The 21692-nt window shown below is 43.2% G+C and overlaps 1 protein-coding gene across 1 annotated transcript in view; it reads left to right on the forward strand.

The window, feature by feature from the left end:
- Positions 1 to 21692, forward strand: part of LOC114655023 (nuclear cap-binding protein subunit 1) — a 52161-nt gene that overhangs the window by 19074 nt on the left and 11395 nt on the right. The window contains 14 exon segments of the mRNA XM_028805926.2: positions 1779 to 1900; positions 9521 to 9590; positions 11192 to 11326; positions 11328 to 11408; positions 13088 to 13185; positions 13273 to 13336; positions 13909 to 14019; positions 14980 to 15044; positions 15472 to 15534; positions 15624 to 15698; positions 16132 to 16235; positions 16311 to 16433; positions 16520 to 16622; positions 20191 to 20284. Coding sequence (XP_028661759.1) covers positions 1779 to 1900; positions 9521 to 9590; positions 11192 to 11326; positions 11328 to 11408; positions 13088 to 13185; positions 13273 to 13336; positions 13909 to 14019; positions 14980 to 15044; positions 15472 to 15534; positions 15624 to 15698; positions 16132 to 16235; positions 16311 to 16433; positions 16520 to 16622; positions 20191 to 20284 — 1308 coding nt within the window.

Here is a 21692-nt window from a genome sequence, read left to right on the forward strand (position 1 = left end):
TTTTTTTTTTTTTTTTTTTTTAATCGGCCCTAAACGTAACTGGGAGTCGGTGTAAGGACTTGAGAACTGGAGTTGTTTGTATTTTCTGGTTCATGTCCTGATTTCCTACAGGCTGTTAAAACACCTTTTTTGAATTTTCATTTTCTAATCAATGTGTATAATTTTGCCGTTTTCTTTTACTTCGCCTACACCCAATTTATGATTGTATTTGATTTTTTTCAAAAAACGCACATTATTTGTGAAAGTTCTGCTTTTATTCTAACAATAAAAAACAAAGTATTTAAGAACATTATACACCATATTTGATGGTTCCTGTAGTGCAAGAGGCTTTAGACCTGGAATTGCTCACTGCTCCTAACTGTTAGCATGGGTAGAATGCAAAAGGTGAATTTCCACATGGTGATCAATGAAGTATAAACCCAAGTTAACAAAGTGCCACCTGAAAAAAATGTTTCTGAAGAAAGACACCACAGAACAAAACCAAGCATGCGGTGCTTTTAATGTCCTTATTTGTTTTTGCATAAAATATAAGCCTGTCTACTGCCTGTGGCATTCTGCAGTACTGCCCCCACACTGAAGACCCTCTCTGATGGGCCACTTGGAGGCGGGACGGAGATTTCTTGGCCAGATTACTGAGCTTTGGATTGCTTGCTTTCTTCCTGGCACTCCCACCACTGAAGCAGATTGGTGTTGGGGTCTAGAAAATGGTGCTGCTGTTTCAGGGCTGCTGCTAGCTTGCACTTCTCCCAGATCTCCACACTTCTTCCATTCTGCTGCTTGCCTCTGACGGAAATGCTGGGATAAGTTTGTTGTGCTGTCACCTTTCGTTGCCACAGGTTTTACAAGAAGCAGTGGTTACTACTAAACCACTTGTGACAGAGGAGGCACTGCCAGCTTTACTGCTTGTTAACACTTGCACTACCATCTTGCTGATGTGTTTGAGTCCGAGCACCGGGCAGTTTGAGGGAGACTAGTGGGTCTGTCGTACTCCAATGGCGTAAATCGGCCTTTAAGCCAGTTGTCAATCTGCCATTTGTGATATTCTGTAAATGAACTAATGCTGCCATTACCAGCATACAGTACGCGGCACACCCTTTTTATAGACAAAATAGACAGGCCACACACTAGAAGCAGTTGACGTGAAGCACGTGAATGAGGTGTTATTACCAACATTCAAGACAGCTGTATGGGGAGAACATGTCTGTTTACTGGGATAAAATAAATGTGTAGTGAAACATCACATCATTGCCCATTCACCTCTAGTTGCTAAAATTCAAACACCAAAAAAACGTTTGTGTGGGACTTGCAGATCACTGAAACTTGATGTAATGTTAAGCCAATTTTCAGGCCACATTTGTTTTATAAATTCCAACTTTTGCGTAAGAAATGGCTGACACACGTTTCCAAGTGTAAGCAAGTTGTCTCCATGAGGTTCCTGCTCTTTGAAACCTAAGCAGTACATTGATATCAGTGTTGATTTTAAATTTGAATTGTGTATTCCTTGCACTGTAGAAAGTGGCAGTTCTTTCTAAATGCATGATTACCTTGTCTTGATCAAAGTCCTATAAGTATCACCTTTTCATTCTTCTCTTAGCATCAGGAAAAACCAGCTGAAAACTCGTGGGCTTGGTTGGGGAATTGCAGTGTAATTGGTGGTAAATTAGAATTTGTCAGCTGTATGGAGTGCTGCTTACAAACATTTTTTCAGTTTTAAGTTGAAGGAGTTTGCAGGCGACGGATTGTGTGTTTTTTGACTGTTTTCTGTCCCTGTTTTCCAGGTGCGTCGGGACTGGTATGTGTATGCAGTGCTTTCGTCATTGCCGTGGGTGGGAAAAGAACTGTATGAGAAGAAGGATGTGGAAATTGATCGAATTCTTAACCAAATTGAAAGCTACCTAAAGTAAGAGACCTTTGCATTCACTTTGTAAACTTGGGGAGTACAATGGCACTTCTGGCATCACAAGAGGACAAATGTTACACACTGCATAGCTGAAGTGGATAAGGCTGCTTAAGCATTTTAAAAAGTGTGCTGTAACTGGGTTAAAAGAAAAGAACAACTGCACCCCACTTGATTCTGTCACTTGGAGAGATTTCTGCAGTGTCATGCGATCACTCGGGATTTCCTTCCAAGGTCAACTTGACTTTTATTTTGTGCCTGCAATCCTTCACCATGAGGGTGGGCAATGCTGGTGTGGTGGTAAAGCATTGAATTTCAGACCACAGGGTTGCTGGTTTGGTTCCCCCACACTGCCTCGCTGTGTGACCCTGAGTGAGTCACGTGACATGCCTGGGGCCCAACTGTTTAACAAATGCACTGTCAATGAGTGTAACGTACCTGATCTTGGAAGTTACCTTGGATGAAGGTGTCGGCTAAATGTATAATAGTAATAATCATAATGCAGGCAGTGATACAGACTTTAATAGGAGCACCTAAAAGTACAAGAATTGTGTGATTCCCATAGTCTGCCATTAAAATGTTCTTTTTATTGTGGTTTCTGTTCCAGATTGTTCCAATACCTTTTGTCAGGTTCTGAGGAATTGTATAGGACTGTTTCGTTTTTGTAATATTTGCTCATTGGAAATGTACTCACACATTTGTGTGTTTTGTGTTTAGGACACCATCGGCATAGTTAACACACATATGTGTGAGTGTGATCTCATGGTAGAAATCAGATTCAAAACCTGAAGTGTGTGAAATATGTTAAGGGAAAAAAATCAATCTGCTCTGAAATAAGCTCACGTCTCGTGTTATTCTGTTGGTCTCTCCACTGTGATTTGTGATTTCCACTTTTGTTTAATTGAAAAATAGACGTAATTCGGTACTAAGTAGGGTGCACCGATGCTGAGTGCTCATTGAAAACACGGTAGGCTGGTGCCAGGTCTTTTTATTAAAGAAAACAATGGTGCTACATTGTGAACAATAATATTGACAACAGTACCATTTTATTTAATATACCAAAGCCACTGAAACTTGTAGTTTTTCTTTAAAAATATCGGGTTTATTCTTTCTTAATGTTTTGTAATATTTACCCAACATTAGATACAAACTCTGAGCAAATTGGAATTTGAGTTAAAAGGCAGCTAAATTGTCTGTCTTGGCCTTTGAAATGAATGTCTATCTCTGCTAAGCAGGTCTGTTTTTATGAAATAAGAACATTTGTCGTCACTCACAGGTCAGCCTGCTGCGTCTCTTACCTGTACGTCTGCACTAAAAAGCCTTTCACCGACCACACTGGTCATATGCTGTATGGTTTGTTTGGGTCAGTTGTGTCAGACACATTGAGAGCTCAGTGGGCGCTCATTTATAAAGTCGGACACTGAGAGCCTCTGTGTGCTTTACAGATGACGTAACTGAATATACTGAAGGTTGCACTCTGCTTTTCTTTTAAGCATTTCCTCCTCCTTGTTGTATATTGCTAATAATGATACACGTTAAGTAGTCAAAAGTACAAATTATCTTAATTAGAAGTGAAGAGACTCCTGACTTGTAAATTGCTAATGTTAAATTATATTAAATCTGCACCTCCCCACAAAATTCTTCCATTTCATGAATTGCATTGTCCGCTGTTGACTCGTTTGTCTTAATGTGAAACATTTCCAAAGTTGTTTACATTTGAGGGTTATCTGGAGATACAGCAGGAGAGAAGATGGTGCAGGCCGAATGTATATGACGCAATGGGGTGATGTGTAAACATACATTGTCTGTAAAACGATAGTCCTCAGTTACTTCATGGTGGCATTTTGTGAATAGGAAAATGTATCTGGCGTTATTTTAAATTTTTTGTTATTTGGATAAGTACATAGGGGCCGCCTTATCATTAGTGGCATCCCTGTCTAAAGATTGGCTGCAGCCTAAACCTGATTATACAACTCGCTACACAAGATGGTGCGCCAGCAAGTCACAAAGTGTCAACTACAAGAACACAAAGCCAAGTAGAGTGACATAATAGTTTGACTTTTCTTTCAAACTCTCTGTTCTACCTGGCTTTCCCTGGATGAGTGATTAAATGTACATTACATGCATAAAATAACCAGATCTGATAATTATGTCCTCTTCTTCACGGCTAAGTTTGCCTCAGCATCGAGTGCTTCTGAGCTTATTAGGCCTGGTGGAATTTTACTGTGAAATTAAGTGAAAGATTTAGAGAAACAGGAGTCATATTGCAATAAAGAACAATTTATAAAACCACCAGCAAGCCCGCGATTCTCGAAAGAATCGCAAATCCAAGAATGGCAATCACCTTATGGAGGGTGGGCGTGTCCTGGGAAATGTCATTTAATTAAATAAACATTATTTGTACTAAAGCGGTTTCGTTTTGGAGCTGTGACTCATGTGGTTATGGTGTTTCAGAAGCACGTTGTAGGCGCCTTGTTTCCATCAGGACGTAAATGCATGACAATATCGCGGTGAAACGGAGGCTCGCCGTCATCACTTTGAAACACAATTGCCACTTCATTAACGATGGGAACATTGTATCGTCTCGGATCCTGTTCTTTGTCCTTTTTTAGCACTACGGCAATTGTAGTTGGTGCCACGCCGTCCGCCTCTGCTGTTGTATTGGCTTCTTTTTCAACGTCATGTAGCATTTTTATAGAGTTTGCTAATGGGTCATTGTTTATGATTTCAGCTACGTTTCTCATTATTAGCTCTGTGGTTGATATACTGCGTCATCTAGATGTAACATGTACATTTGGGCACATTTGCGGTGGTGATTTGGCTCAGGGTTCACTGTTCCAATCCAATGCAATATTTGTCAACACACGCAAAAGCAGTATGGGCCATTCCCAGGGGGGTAGCCGGTGAGTGATGAAATATCATGGAGGGTGGGTGCGTCCTGGGACAGTTCATTTCAACGCGCTTCTGTTATTGTTCATGGAGTCTCGTTTTTGTTTTTTTATGGCTGTGTCGTCATATATGCGGTGGTGTGGCTGGTTGCGTCCGTGCGGCTGTACAACCTGGCGTGCACGCTTCACCTCAGGTTTAGTTCACAGGTCGTAGGCATGGTAAATTCTCCATTTAATTCAATAACCACATTTGAACTAAAGCGGTTTCTTTGTGTGGACGCCTTCGTTCATTGTTTTTAGCCACCACGTTTGACTCGGTGGCGGATTCGCGTTAGCTATAAGTCGTTTACTGTTAGGAATTATAATCACCATCCATCCATTGTCTCCCGCTTATCCGAGGTCGGGTCACGGGGGCAGCAGCTTGAGCAGAGATGCCCAGACTTCCCTCTCCCCGGCCACTTCTTCTAGCTCTTCCGGGAGAATCCCAAGGCGTTCCCAGGCCAGTCGAGAGACACAGTCCCTCCAGCATGTCCTGGGTCTTCCCCGGGGCTCCTCCCGGTTAGACGTGCCCGGAACACCTCACCAGGGAGACGTCCTGATCAGATGCCCGAGCCACCTCATCTGACTCCTCTCGATGCGGAGGAACAGCGGCTCTACTCTGAGCCTCTCCCGGGTGACTGAGCTTCTCACCCTATCTTTAAGGGAAAGCCCAGACACCCTGCGGAGGAAACTCATTTCAGCCGCTTGTACTCGCGATCTCGTTCTTTCGGTCACTACCCGTAGTTCATGACCATAGGTAAGGGTAGGAACATAGATCGACTGGTAAATTGAGAGCTTTGCCTTGCGGCTCAGCTCCTTTTTCTCCACGACAGACCGATGCAGCGCCCGCATTACTGCGGATGCCACACCGATCCGCCTGTCGATCTCACGCTCCATTCTTCCCTCACTCGTGAACAAGACCCTGAGATACTTGAACTCCTCCACTTGGGGCAGGATCTCGCTACCAACCCTGAGAGGGCACTCCACCCTTTTCTGGCTGAGGACCATGGTCTCGGATTTGGAGGTGCTGATTCTCATCCCAGCCGCTTCACACTCTGCTGCGAACCGATCCAGAGAGAGCTGAAGATCACGGCCTGATGAAGCAAACAGGACATCATCATCTGCAAAAAGCAGTGACCCAATCCTGAGCCCACCAAACCGGACCCCCTCAACACCCTGGCTGCGCCTAGAAATTCTGTCCATAAAAGTTATGAACAGAATCGGTGACAAAGGGCAGCCCTGGCGGAGTCCAACTCTCACTGGAAACGGGTTCGACTTACTGCCGGCAATGCGGACCAAGCTCTGGCACTGATCGTACAGGGACTGAACAGCCCTTATCAGGGAGGCCGGTACTCCATACTCCCGGAGCACCCCCCCACAGGATTCCCCGAGGGACACGGTCGAATGCCTTTTCCAAGTCCACAAAACACATGTAGACTGGTTGGGCAAACTCCCATGCACCCTCTAGGACCCTGCTAAGGGTATAGAGCTGGTCCACTGTTCCACGACCAGGACGAAAACCACACTGTTCCTCCTGAATCCGAGGCTCGACTATCCAATGGACCCTCCTCTCCAGGACCCCTGAATAGACATTTCCAGGGAGGCTGAGGAGTGTGATTCCTCTGTAGTTGGAACACACCCTCCGATCCCCCTTCTTAAAGAGGGGGACCACCACCCTGGTCTGCCAATCCAGAGGCACTGTCCCTGATGTCCATGCGATGTTGCAGAGGCGTGTCAACCAAGGCAGTCCTACAACATCCAGAGCCTTGAGGAACTCCGGGCGTATCTCATCCACCCCCGGGGCCCTGCCACCAAGGAGTTTTTTAACCACCTCGGTGACCTCAGTCCCAGAGATGGGGGAGCACACCCCCGAGTTCCCAGGCTCTGCTTCCTCATTGGAAGGCATGTTAGTGCGATTGAGGAGGTCTTCGAAGTACTTCCCCCACCGACCCACAACGTCCCGAGTCGAGGTCAGCAGCGCACCATCCCCACCATATACAGTGTTGACACTGCACTGCTTCCCCTTCCTGAGACGCCAGATGGTGGACCAGAATCTCCTCGAAGCCATCCGAAAGTCGTTCTCCATGGCCTCCCCAAACTCCTCCCACGCCCGAGTTTTTGCCTCAGCAACCACCAAAGCCGCATTCCGCTTGGCCTGCCGGTACCTATCAGCTGCCTCCAGGGTCCCACAGGACAAAAGGGTCCTGTAGGACTCCTTCTTCAGCTTGACGGCATCCTTCACCGCCGGTGTCCACCAACGGGTTCGGGATTGCCGCCACGACAGGCACCGACCACCTTACGCCACAGCTCCGGTCAGCCGCCTCAACAATAGAGGCACGGAACATGGCCCATTCGGACTCAATGTCCCCCACCTCCCTCGGGATGTGGTCGAAGTTCTGCCGGAGGTGGGAGTTGAAGCTACTTCTGACAGGGGGCTCTGCCAGACGTTCCCAGCAGACCCTCACAACACGTTTGGGCCTACCACGCCTGACCGGCATCCTCCCCCACCATCGAAGCCAACTCACCACCAGGTGGTGATCAGTTGACAGCTCCGCCCCTCTCTTCACCCGAGTGTCCAAGACATGTGGCCGCAAGTCCGACGACACGACCACAAAAGTCGATCATTGATCTGAGGCCTAGGGTGTCCTGGTGCCAAGTGCACATATGAACACCCCTATGCTTGAACATGGTGTTCGTTATGGACAATCAGTGACGGGCACAGAAGTCCAATAACAAAACACCGCTCGGGGTTCAGATCGGGGGGGCCATTCCTCCCAATCACGCCCTCCCAGGTCTCACTGAGCATTGAAGTCTCCCAGCAGTACGAGGGAGTCCCCAGAAGGTATGCCCTCCAGCACCCCCTCCAGGGACTCCAAAAAGGGTGGGTACTCTGAACTGCTGTTCAGTGCATACACACAAACAACAGTTAGGACCTGTCCCCCCACCCGAAGGCGAAGGGAGGCTACCCTCTCCTCCACCGGGGTAAACCCCAATGTACAGGCTCCAAGTCGGGGGGCAATAAGTATACCCACACCCGCTCGGCGCCTCTCACCGGGGGCAACTCCAGAGTGGTACAGAGTCCAGCCCCTCTCAAGGAGATTGGTTCCAGAGTCCAAGCTGTGCGTTGAGGTGAGTCCGACTATATCTAGCCGGAACCTCTCAACTTCGCGCACTAGCTCAGGCTCCTTCCCCTTCAGAGAGGTGACATTCCACGTCCCAAGAGCCAGCTTCTGTAGCCGAGGATCGGACCGCCAAGGTCCCCGCCTTCGGCCACTACCCAACTCACACTGCACCCGACCTCCTTGACCCCTCCCATAGGTGGTGAGCCCATGGGAAGAATTATAATCACACTTACGTTTAATACGGAGCGTTCGTTTATTGTTTTTTTCCATCTGGTGTCGTATCTGTGTTTTCTGTGGTTGGACTGTAATGTAATTCAAATATGCTGTGTAGTCTGGACGTCTGGGGATTCCGTACTGTAATGTGATTCACATATGCACTGAATTGTTTCGTTTTTGTTTTCTCCGTGGCTGTGTTGTTAGCTATGGGCTCGGATTTGTATTTCCGTTAGTTGAGCTGTTTCGTTTTTGAGCCGTGACTCCTTTGCCTGGGAGCTGTTTCGTGTGCTTCATTTGTCTAGCGGGTGTGTTTTCTGTGGCTGTGTCGTTAGCTATGAGCGGGCTCGTTGCAGTGCGCATGCGCTTCGATGCGCCCTGCGTCCATAACCTTCGGTTAGTAATATGGATAATTGTAATTACCTCAGTAGTTCATTAGTGATATTGAAATGTATTTACACTCGCCACTGTTGTAACTCGATTACTGAGAGACAAATGAGGGTCAAGGGGCACACACGCCAGAGCAGCGAAGTATCCACTCCATCTCACTCCCACCATCTCAGAAGACTCACATTACTTCTGCTTAAGCACACATCTCATCACAAATGGGTCATTTGCTTGCTTATTTTCCCCAAACAAAAGTTACATTGGATGTGAAAACAAAACTTTGAAAGTAAGCTTAAGCACCATCTGTGTACCCAAGCGGAGAACAAGACTTCTCTGCTTTAAAAAAAGACTGAGCAGCCGTTGTTAGGAAGGAAGCATCATGGCCACCGAATGACGTCATTACTCACAGTTGAGGTTCGTCATCTGTTCTCCCCAAACAGTTAGAAATGTGTTTTTATACTTGTTGATGAATTTTATTCCAAGTCAGTCATACATTTTTAGACTTGCTTTTTCACAAAATATGTAGCCTGTGTCAAAGTTCTTCCTGCTTGGAATTGCAGGTGACAGAATTTGGCCAGAAAATTCCTGGAGTTCTTTATTATATTCCAAAACCTATTTCTCAGATTGTGTTTTGTGCAGTCTTTCTAAGGAGAGCTGTGCTTGAAATCTGATGTCCTTTTATATCTAATCTGAGATTACATTCCAAATGCACCGTTCCTGAAGGAGACAAGTCAATGTTTAAGAGAACCTGGACCTGGAAATCCATAAAAGACGAGGCAGATTAAAAGTATGGAGAGTTTTAAAAATGGTATCCATTAACAGATTCACAGCCCTCCTGACTTCCTACACCCTTCCAGGCTTGTATTGCATCTGCTCCGACTTTCACTTTGGCTTGCAATGGGACAATGAGGAACCCTGGAGATACATTTTATTAAAATAAGTATTAACTACATTTACATGTGAATTTGTTTCAGGAGGCGACAAAAGACGCATGTGATAATGCTGCAGGTCTGGACGGCTGAGAAGCCACATCCACAGGAGGAGGTATTGGGATTTCTCTATTGCTCTTCTTCTTTTGGTTGCATAGCTGAAGGTTTTATGAAAAAGGCTACGCAGCACTATGAGTAATTCTTGTAAGAACTGCATGGGATGTCCTCATAGGCAAGTTACATTTCACTACAATATTTCATGAGCACACCCACCGAGTGAAAGCTCACTTGCCCTTGTATTTGCAGTTTTATTGCAGTGCGAGTCTTTCAAAGCTTAAAGGGTACATTTGGGACCGTTCAAAAGTCAGTTATTTCTTCATGGTCACAGTAATTTTAAGTCTTTTGTGTTCATGTTTGGATTCCTGTACTTTGACCTCTGTTTTAAAACATAAGAACAGACTTATTTTTTTTAAAACTTGCTTTACTTTAGAACATAATTTCATTTTTTTTACATGTGGCTAATTAATATATATCAATTGTGAAGAAACAGCTTTGGCTTGAATTAAACCAAACTTGTCTTTTTATTTGAAATCCTAATGCAATGAGCACACAAGTAGCAGCGTTTCCTCGGCTCATTCGATGTTCTGCAGCGTCCCAGAATTACAAAGCTGGTCCTGTTCACTGCTTTGAACCTGCTGCATTAAATACATCAGTGCAACTACAAGGCTTCAGAACTGCCGTTACTTTAGGTCAGAACAATGGAGCATTGAGCTGGGATGGCAACGATGAGAATGAAGAGCACTGGAGTCGTGATGAGGAACCCCCAGGTGCCACGTCTTGTATTCCTAGAAGCACAATTCTAAGGCAGGACTGACATAGCTTTAGGCAACAGCTGATCGACTTCCAGCTCAGTTATTGTGTTTAAAATATAGCTTGCTTTTTTGTGCACTTTGGGACGTACGTTTTAGAAAGCCAAATTAACAATCTGAGGAATTAAAAAGAAAAAATGTGAAGATTTTTTTTAAAATCTCTTCTAATTATCTATTTCAAGGCATCTCAAATGTTGTGTTATCTTAAAATTCCTCCAAGATTTCCTTTGTTTTCAGCAGCACTTCATCTCTCATGTTAGTCATTTTCAGATACTTTGGCATTTTCTCCAGTATTCTAAAATGTGTTTGAGATCTCCAGATGGTCTGGCAGCCACCTGAAGATGCCCTGAAATGTAATCAAGTTGTCTTATGGGGTCCTTATTGGCGTATTTACAAAGTGCAGTGCACAAGCTAATCAACACGCACACATTTCAGTAAAATACATTGTTGGTATTACTTACTCTCTCAAAATCTGCTTCATTTCAAATACCTTAAAATGCACCTTAGGATATCTAATCATTTATTTCGCGATATCATTTTTAGATATCCGCAATACCGTCAAAGATGCTTTAAATGGGTTTTCAGATACCTTCTAAAAATAGTTTCCTGTTCAAAGATGTAATTGTTTTTGTCATCCCATTGTCTGCATGCTGTGTTATGGAACGCCAAATGAACATTTAGAGAGATCTCCACGTGAACTTGAACGTGAAATTCTTTTTGAGGCCTCTCTCAATGTTCACTTGATTTTCCACACAACACCGCATGCAGACACAGAGGGGCTCACTCCTCCTTGCTCACTTGAGCTCTTTCTTTGTTGCTCTAACTCTGGCATTGTTTCTCTTTTCAGTACCTTGACTGTCTGTGGGCACAGATACAGAAGCTAAAAAAAGATCGTTGGCAAGAGCGGCACATCCTCAGGCCCTACATCGCTTTCGACAGCGTTTTATGTGAAGCCCTGCAGCATAACTTGCCTCCGTTCACCCCCCCCACCGCACTCTGAGACAGCGGTCTATCCCATGCCTCGCGTCATCTTCAGGATGTTTGACTACACAGATGCTCCTGAGGCAAGTCTGACATACTGGGGGTCTTTTTAGGTGGTAACACTGTGTGTGACAATGTAATGTGCCGTGGTTGGCAGCTAGTTGGTCAAGGTGCCCATAATGAGTGTGTTGTTGCATTTTGGGGGGGTTTGCAGGATTCCAGGCCTGTAGATTATTTTTTGTATTTAAAATCTCTCAACCTTGGCAAGACAGACTATTTGATTTACAGTTGTAAGGATTATAGAGGCTTTATTAAAAAACAAAGCAATAAAAAAAGAAAAGCAATCTAGCAATTGTAACTTTTAATTTAAGAATCTCTTTCTTACGCTAATGGTGCCTTGTGTAAAGAAAGGAAGAAAAACCACATCTTTCTGTATCTCAGTGTTTAGTATTACAGGCAAGTTCTGGGAGCCACAGACGCACGTCAGTGTTGCTGTCTCAAATACAAGTTATGGCTTTTCAAATTTGGGAGTGAACACAACTTCCTTTATAGCAATCGCTTTGAGCTTCTACATCGTACTCACTCATTGGCCACTGGCAACAAAATTCCTGCTATGGAAAAACACCAATATTAGGCTTGGCAACTGCAACACATCAACAGCCCCTCTAAGAATGCCACTGAGTAGAATTCAGCCTTGTCTTCCTTCCTAACGTCTCAAGCTACACGACATTTCCATGATATTTGTAGTTATTGACTTCATTTACCTAATCTTAGTGAGTTGTGGTGCACACCCTTGACTGCCAGATTTGACAGCAAACATTGCTGTAATGCCATTTATTTATTTTATTTATGGGCTTCATTTTTAGTGCAAGTTGTACAGTTGGGCCCCTGCCTGTGCAAAAGCTGACAACCAATGAGCCGTCAGCCAGCAGCACAATGCAAACAACTACCAACAAGTGGGGTCTTCTCCAGGTTTTATGATGTCTCCTATCCCCCCACCCAAATGTGGACAGTAGACAGATTAATTTGTCGGGGTGCTTGATCAGTTATTTAGGGCTGGTGGTATTGATTTTATGTTACTAAGTTCTGATAGCTTGATGGTTTTTAGAATCTTTATTCCCCCAATTCTTGTTTTGACTGAGTTTATTGACACATGAAGGATGTATGGGACTGGGAACTTGCCTACATGTTTTTGTGTATTTTATGGGCGTCTGTTTTCGGTTACCCTTTTTAAATATTGGAGTTCATGTGTATCTTTGTAACATTGTATAGTCTGAAACATGAAGATTTAATGTACTTTTGAGCACTTAACATTCATACAGTTTTTAACTTGCTAGTCTACCTTTTTTTTCCGTCATAAGGCGAGCAAGGACGTCTCATACTCCTGAGTAGGTACAAAATGTCACGGTCACCGATATTGTCAATTGAATCTGAAAGACTGAGCAGCCGCTAGGACACCACTACAGTGATGCGCACTTGTAAATGGATGTTGAATGTTATTTTTGTGGCAGTAGCTGAGATGGAGGTTTGTGCTCAAATCCCAGAGCATCTTTTACAGCAAATCTGGAATATCTTGGATGCATCATAACTGTCTTACCGAGAGCAGACACTCGTGTTTAGCAGGGAAATGAGAGACCTCTCTCTTACTCATACTGTCCTTTTGTTAGTCCTCTCAAGGTATAACAGTCTTCCTCTGTCTTTCTGTGGGCCTACTTTCCATGTTATTTGTGATAAGTCTAATCCTGCTTATTTTTCTCACCAGGGTCCTGTAATGCCTGGAAGCCACTCTGTTGAAAGATTTGTAATTGAGGAGAACCTGCATTGCATTATTAAGTCTCATTGGAAGGAAAGAAAGACTTGGTAAGAGAAGTCTCTGTAAGCCGAGGAGTTTTGCTGTGGATCCCTTGTGAGTTGTGAACTTACATTTGTCACTTCTTTCTATTACAGTGCAGCCCAACTGCTGAGCTACCCAGGGAAGAACAAGATTCCTCTGAACTACCATATCGTGGAGGTAAGAGATCATGGGCGCATCTCGGCTCTCTACATTGGTCTGCGCTCTTCTTTTCTATCTGGCTGACACCTTTTAGTTGTTAAAGTGAAATGGATTGCACACTCTTAAATGGTGCAGAGCTATTGGCTTGTCTGCAAAGTGGAGTTTTATGAATGAGCAATAAACTCTTGAAGACACTTTCCTCAATGGACTCACTGGCCGACCTTTAGGCAGAGTGTTGCAGTTTAATATTTGCTTATGAGATGTGAGACCACTGAATCTGGGCAAGGTGTAAGTAAAGAATGTTGGCAAATAGGTGGTAAGACTCGAGGATCAAGAAGCAGTCCAGTTTAATGGGATTTTCTTTGGATCGTTGGCCATCATCCTTTGAGTCTGTTGTGGCAGAATGTTGAAGCATCAAGGAGTGGTTTACTAATCATCCCATGTTTATTTGATGTAGCTCTCTTCACGATGTCCCAGCATTTTAGTTGATAGTCTTGGCTCCCCTGAGACAGAAGACTTAGAGTATTGACCCAAGTGTATTTTGGACCCCATCTATTAATCTTATGTGCTTTTGTGTTTTTATCTTGCAGGTTATTTTCGCTGAGCTCTTCATGCTGCCTTTCCCACCCCATATTGATGTTATGTATACCACCCTGCTGATTGAGCTCTGTAAGCTCCAGCCTGGTTCTTTGCCACAAGTTGTATCCTTTTAGTTTCATGACTTGTAGTGGCCTGATAGACTCAGAGACATGCTTGATATAAGGTGGGTGGAATGTCACACTTGAAATTCCGTTTGATCCATATGGAAGCAGGAAAGAGCGGTCTTCGGCCTTTAGTCTTAAACTGCAAAACCTGGGTTCTTCAGTGATGCCCAACACGAAAGTGGAATGCATACCCACTTATACACGAAGAAATCCCAGAATGGAGAAGCAGCCTCTAAGGGTTTGATGTGGTGGACACCATTCTCTAACTGAGACATGTATGAAAATGTCCTGGTCAGTCCAACAGGGAGTGAAGCAGACATGCTTTTTAGGGATGTGCTGAAGTACTGATAAAGGAGGCAACAGAAAGTAAAGTACCTGTCTGAGAAGATTGTCATTAAGCTGGCATTGTGGTGAAGTGTCTAAGGAGATGGGTGCATTGTCTGCCTACACCTGTCTGTGTGACCTGGAGCAGGGAAACTGTAGTGCCACCTTGTAAGAGATCTTGAAGAAAGACTTAAGTCAAATTTACAATTCTGATACTAATAAAATCACTTAATTGGCGAAGATCAAAAAATTTTATCTTTAACAAAAGACCACATCTTCCCCCATCTCCATACCACAGCATATTCTTGATTGAGGTATTTTGAATTTATCCTTTGTGTGTTATTCTCTCGTTCAGACAGCTGGAGAAGCATTTGTGCTTCAAGATGACGAGAGTAGCGGTTTGTTACAGTTGTGACTTTTCACTTGATGGTGTACAGTGACAGTAAAGGGTCAAAGTGCAGCACTGAAGGTAGTTGGCAAGAGCAGCACATCCTTTGGCCCTACATTGCTTTTGGTGGCGTTTTGCATGAAGCCCTGCAACATAATTTTGTAGCATTGCCTAGAGTTCTGAGTGCTAGCAGCAAAATAAAGTTCTGTGGGATTTTGTGAAGATTTTCCTATTCAAGTTGTCAGCTTGCCCAAGCAACAGAAATGATGTATTTGCGCCTGGATAGCATGAACACGACGTGTATTGACAGGTTAGTGTGCGGAGATGTCTGTTTATTTTACACACTGCAGTATGCGACAGCCCTGCTTATAAAAGCGGGCCTATTTTCTTCCTTTTCTTTTTATCCCCTTTGTTTTCCTCTCTAATCCTATTTTCTCCTTACATGTCCTTGATTTTGTATTCTAAGAAAGTCCAAAAGAAAAGACTTTAACAGATGCCACGTTTTGGTGAGGTGTTGGGTATTTGAGCGGTGGCCTGTCATAATGAATTTTGCTTGCTGGTGTTCCTTCATTTAATGTGAATGGCGCACACTGAGCGTCGGCTCTGGGCCGCCGTTCTGATTGATTGGCTCTGGTATTCATCTGTGTCTAGCATCTGCACACAGGACGTTAACAAATCCTGAATGCTCACTTTGTCTATGCAGTTCACTTTCTCTGTCTCTCAATGTTTCATTTTAGGTTCATGAGTTGGTTTTCGCATCACTTAAGTAATTTCCAGTTTCGATGGAGTTGGGATGACTGGTAGGAGCACATTGCTTGTCTTTTCTCATTTGCGGCAGTTGGTTAGAGGCCGAGGCCTGTCTCAGTTCATGTGCTCTCTGTCCCTGCAGGTCTGATTGTTTGACTCAAGATCTTGAGAAGCCTAAACCAAAGTTTGTCAAGGAAGTACTGGAGAAGTGCATGAGGTATGTTGTATGTGGAGCCTGCTGCGTTTTTTCTCTTTGGGTTACACAAGAAAAGGGTGCTGCTTGTAGTTTTTCTTGGCTTAAAGTATTAAAAGCCATGCATACTTCACTCCATCCTCCTCCTCTTTCTTACTGTCTCACTGTTTTTGGATGAAGATACTACTTAGTAAAACTTTGAGCAATACTGTTGAACTGAAGTGAGAATCCATGTGTAATAATAAATGGCTTAGATTGGCTCTCCTTGATGTGTTTTTTTTCCTTGACTTTCACTTCCAGTCTCCAGCTGTACATGCATTTGATCACTTCAGGCCTGTTGCATTTCTGGTTTGGTGTTTATTGCCATGTAAAAGCACTTAATGCTTCTTGGGTTTCTCTGTGCCATGTCTTTGGCTGTAAGAAACTGCTATGATGACCATTTCTTCTTCCCTTCCAGGCTATCTTATCACCAGCGAATGGTGGACATCGTTCCGGCCAGCTTTGCCCCACTGTTGCCTGTCAATCCTCTGTTTGTATATAAATACATGGATGAAAGCAGCAGTAAGTGATTGTAGTTCTTGAACTAGTGACACCGAGTCATGTGACAAGCTAAAGAAGTTTCTTTCTTGGCCTTAGGTACTTTGCCAGGATATCCTGTGACGATTGCCATCCACAATGCCATCAAAAACCGGGCCAACAATGAGGAGATCTTGAACGTCCTGAAAGATGTGCCAAACCCTAACCAGGGCGATGATGATGGTGAGTGCTCAGCAGTAGGCCGCATGTTGTATGATGTCCCTGTGATTCGTACTCTTCCCTAACTAGATCTTCCTCTGCCATGACAGATGAAGTAGACAGCTTCAACCCATTGAAGATTGAAGTCTTCCTGCAGACCCTTCTGCACTTGGCAGCGAAATCCTTCAGCCATTCGTTCAGTGCTCTCGCCAAGTAAGTACAAGCATCTTGGGGCGTCATATTTTCTTTAGCTCTGCACTTTGTGTATATTTTATTTCAGCTTTCTTGCAGTTAGTGGCTTTGTTTTATAACTTGTCAAATCAAATTGAATTTATTTGTCGCATACACATTATTCATCACAGTACAATATGAAGTGAAATGCTTAGTTGCTAAACTTCAATGTCTGTGCATCCAAGAAGAATATAAAAGGGAATTAAGAACAATACATGTTACAAATCTGAATAAAAACCATTAATAGAATTGTAAACTATGTGATAAATAATAATAACTAAAAAATGAATAAGTTAATGAAGGAGAGTTCACTACAGGGCCTCTTGAACTAGTCTTCGACCGAGGCTTATGTCCTTTCTTGAAGCCCTCCGCTCAGGTCTTCAGAGAGCCCAGGAATATCCTGCCGAGTTGGTTTCTTTTTTCCACAAGTTAGTTCTGCTAACGCGTGTGCAGAGACCAATGTGCTGCCCGTTTGTCACACTTTAAATGGGTTTCAATGTGGATGCATTTTATGCAAAAATAGTTTATTCATTTCAATACAGTTTATTAGAATACTTCTTGACTTTGGGGGCTCTATGTGCATTTTCAAATGCAATACATAACTACCAAAGAACCCATTAACACGCCCTGTTGGTTTGAAAACTTAATGTACAAATGTTTAACAATCAAACATGTTTAATTACTGTGATTCTTAAATCTGATAAAAGTTCTTTGTTAACTAGCATTGTTGGGGGAGTTTACATGGAGAGGTTAGGCTGTGCTTTGAACACGCTGTTATAGCCAAGAGTAAGGAAAGGTGCAGTCTGACGGTGTCTCACATGTGAGGGTTATACATTTTGAAAAGGGAACCCAGTCTGCATCGTTCACAAAGGGCCAAAGACTCGTGAGCTCCAAAATAAATCATTTGTTAGGCACATTAAATGCAGTCCGTTTTGTAATTTCAGCTAAAAGCTCTCCGTGCTGACACTCTTCTGTAAACATGTACTGTGCAGTGAATGGAGGTTTGTTGTCAAGGAACAGACTGCTTGGCAGCTTTCAAATGACCGGAGTGTTTATGCGCATCTTCTACAGCAGTCAGGTGTGCCTCCATGCCAAGCTGCAGTGCCACTGTGGGGTGGTTTGCATTTAAAAGGAACAAAACTTTGTCATGGAACAGAACCCATGTTACTATGAGGACAGAGGCCATTCAGCCAAAATGATGTGCAAATATATCAAGTTATGTGTCGGATGCAAATATTTCACAGTTGAAAGATTTCCCATTTTAGACTGCAGGTGCAGCAAAAGGTACAAGACACATTTCTTCTGATTTAGACCGTTGGCCCATTTTTGTCACTATAGTTCTATTCAGCCAAACAAATTTGTCCATCCTATTCACTAAGATTGTCCAGAATAACATCAAGCTGAGATTTGAGGGCTGTTAATGTCCTGCTGTCCACCACAGTATGGTAAATTTATCACGTGTCTGTGGTTCATTGTGTAAAGAAAAACATTCTTACATTTATGTGAAATCTTTGTTTAGCAAATTTCCAGTTGTGCTCCCTTGTTCTTGGTGCAGCTTTTACTTTAAAGCGACAGCTAGGATCCATCCTTTCATAATTTTGAACTCTTCAGTCCTGTCCTCTCTTAATCTCTGCTTAAATTGAAAAGATTTGGCTCCTTCAATTTAGTCTCCTAGCTCTTAGCCCTGCAGTCGGCCTGGTTGCTCTTTTCTGGACTTTGTCTAGCACTGCTGTGTCTTCTTTGTAATATGAAAGCTGATGCTGCCCATGGTACCCCAGGTGAGGCCTCGCTAGTGTGTTATATACCTGAAGCGTAATCTCCCTACACTCGTACTCCACACATCGTGATACGAAACATCCTATTGGTCTACTGTACGCCACCTGACAGAGTGAGATGTATAAACTGACAGATGAGTCCTCCACGACTCCTGCATACTTTACATAAGGTCTACCTTCAAGGTTCAGACATCCCATTGTGTATTCAGGCTGAACATTTCTACTCCTTGTGTTTAATACTTTACGTTTATTTGCATTAAATTCAACCAGCCACAAACCTGTCCAAGTGCCATTGTAACAGTTTAGTTGGTCCTCCATTATCTGCACTTCCCACCTACTTTGGTATCGTGTGCATACTTAATTATATTTCTGTCCAGATAGTATGTATTAAAAATACCAAAGGTCCCAGCACTGAGTTAAGGAAATGCTGTTTTATTTGAAGTTATCCAATCCACAACTGCCAAAATAAAGCCTTTCCTCGGTCCTTAATCAGAATATTTTTTTCAACCGTATTGTGACTTGAGCCTAATTGCAATCAGGTGTTTTACACTTCAGGCATCACTATTGCTGTAATAGTTAACATACACATTTATATACATCTATGCACAAAAAATAGAACAATCACTTAAATCACACATTGGATCTCGATGAGCAAAACATTCAAGTGGAAAATCTTGGAGAAATATTATGTAATTTGTTAAAACAAAGTGTTGTTACAACAGTCAATGGAAACCAAAATCACCAACCCACTGAGGGCAGGATTCAACATCACTCTGAAAATCACAGGCTGATGTAACTTGTGTGACTTTCATCATTCAGTTGTTAATGTGGCCCAGTAGTGTGTATGGCCCCCCCAAACCCCTCACCTGCCTGTATGCACTCCTGATAATGTCTGGGCCTGCTCCGGATGAGATGGCCGATGGTGTCTTGGCGGACTGAAATGTTACCTGTATGGAGGGGCAAACAAAACAACCTTACATTATAAAGCAAATAATCTTTACTTCTGTGTCATGAAATAATTTGTAGGAAGCCATCAGTGGACCAGAAAACACAACCGCCATTAATGCATTGCAGTGTCTTTAGTGACAAAGTGGTGAGGACTTATACGTTGGGTTCAGAGCAGATATTCAAATTGCAATACACTTGAAAATCTTAATGACACAACTGTGAAGAACGTTTTTTTTTTTTTATGCATTTTTTTTCCTATGTTTACTCAAATTACTGTTATAGAATAAAAGATTTGTTTTAGCCTCTCCTAAAAAAAAAATGGCGTGGCTTGGATTACGTGAGAAGTTGTGTACTGTTAAGTTTCTAACGTTCCTAGTAACTTTTCACTGAGTACAGGATGATTTACTACTTGTTAGCAGTCCTTCATATCTATTTCTGTGTAAAACGGAGAGCTCACTTACCGCTCTCCCATAGTTTTGTTGAATTAAAATAGATATACTATACACTGAACCCTTTACAGAGTAACTTTGGGACTTTCAAAGAAATCCATGACAGCCACCCCAACTAGCACTGCTAATGCACCCTTGACTAAACCAGGCATGTGAGAGAGCGATCAGCCCTGAAGAGAAATGAGTAATCCTAATGAAGGGTATAATTGAGGCCTGAAGCTCTGAGTGGGGTGTGTGTGTGTTTGTGGCACCCAGATAAGAAACAAATGGTGGGTGGTATCCTGGTCAAAGGGCACTCGTCTTTTTAAATTTGTCCATGACACCACCTACAGTTCCTGAGTCTTGATTGTTTTTTTTTTCTTGTCTGTCTGCCTCCAGATTTCATGAGATCCTGAAAGCACTAACCGACAGTGATGAAGGGAAGCTGCACATTCTGCGTGTTTTGTATGACGTGTGGAAAAACCACCCTCAGGTAAGAATTACCATCTGCAAAAAAAACACATTTGATGAGAACTGAAATGGACCATTTAGTACAGATAGCGGGGCGTCCAACTGGTTTTTAGATCCTTTAACAGATGCCCAACTCATCAGCCCTCCAGCACCGTGCTTGACAGTTGGTATGAGGTGTTTGTGCTGATGATATCTGTTTGGTTTTTTGCCAGATAGGGCACTGCACTTTATGGCTGGACATCTCCACTTTTGTCTCGTCTGTCTAAAGGACATTGCTCCAGATGTCTTGTGGTTTGTTCAGATGCCACTTTGCAAACGTGAACTGTGCTTTCATGTTCTATTTAAAGAGAAGAGGCTTTCTCCAGGCAACTCATCCAAACAAGCCATATCTTTTCAGTGTTTTTCTAATTGTACTCTCGTGAACTTGACATTTAATATGCCAAGTGAGGCCTGTTGAGTCTGAAATGTAGATCTTGGGTTTTCCATTTTCTCTGGATATTACATGGTCTGATCTTGGGGTAAATCTGCTGGGACGTGCACTCCTGGGATCATTTGCGAGTGATCTTTCTCACTGTAGAGTGATGGACTTCAAGTTGTTTGGAAATGGCCTTTTAACCTTTCCCAGATTGATGGGCAGTAACAGTTGCTTCTCTGAGATCATTGCTGATGTCTTTCCTCCTTGGCATTGTGTTAACACACACCTGCCCAGAAAACTGCCAATACTTCTGCTTTTATAGAATCGGTCACACTTGCAGATGATCAGTTAATCAAGTGTATTTGATTAGCAGCACCTGGGTGCTACTTACTCCCTTAATTCCTGTGGTAGCAGTAAGGGTCTACTTCATTTTTCACACTTGGCTTCTGCATTTTGGCTTAGTTTTCATTAAATGAATAATGACACGGTATAATATGTCATTTGTTGTTGTTCATCTGAAGTTATGTTTACCTAATTTTATGACCTGCTAAGGACCAGGAGCCTCATGTATAAATAGTGTGTATGCACAAAAATGTTGCGTACACCCGCTTCCATACTCGCATCTCGATGTATAAAAAGTAAACTTGGCATAAGGCACATGGCAGCCTCCTCCCTTGCGTATGCACTTTTCTGCTTGGTTTTGCAAACTGGCGGCACCCAGCGTCAAAGCAGTGATACTGTTTCTGTGTGGTCTTCCTTATTTTAGATTCGTATCAGTGATGCAGGATTTAGCAAGTATATTGAAATTGACTACATATCGTTAACAAATTTAATTCACTTGATTATAATTCTGTAACAATACAGTGGTGCATGGAATGAACAAACTTTTCCAAATACCGCAGCTGCTTTAGTGTTGTTACTCCCAGTGCCACCACTCAGAGTATTTTAGCCCATTGTATGTGTGTGTTGTATTATAGCTACACAGCAGCTGATTGGAAAGCTGTACGACAGGTTG

The sequence above is a fragment of the Erpetoichthys calabaricus genome, chromosome 7 (genome assembly GCF_900747795.2).
Source record: "Erpetoichthys calabaricus chromosome 7, fErpCal1.3, whole genome shotgun sequence".
NCBI lineage: Eukaryota > Metazoa > Chordata > Cladistia > Polypteriformes > Polypteridae > Erpetoichthys > Erpetoichthys calabaricus.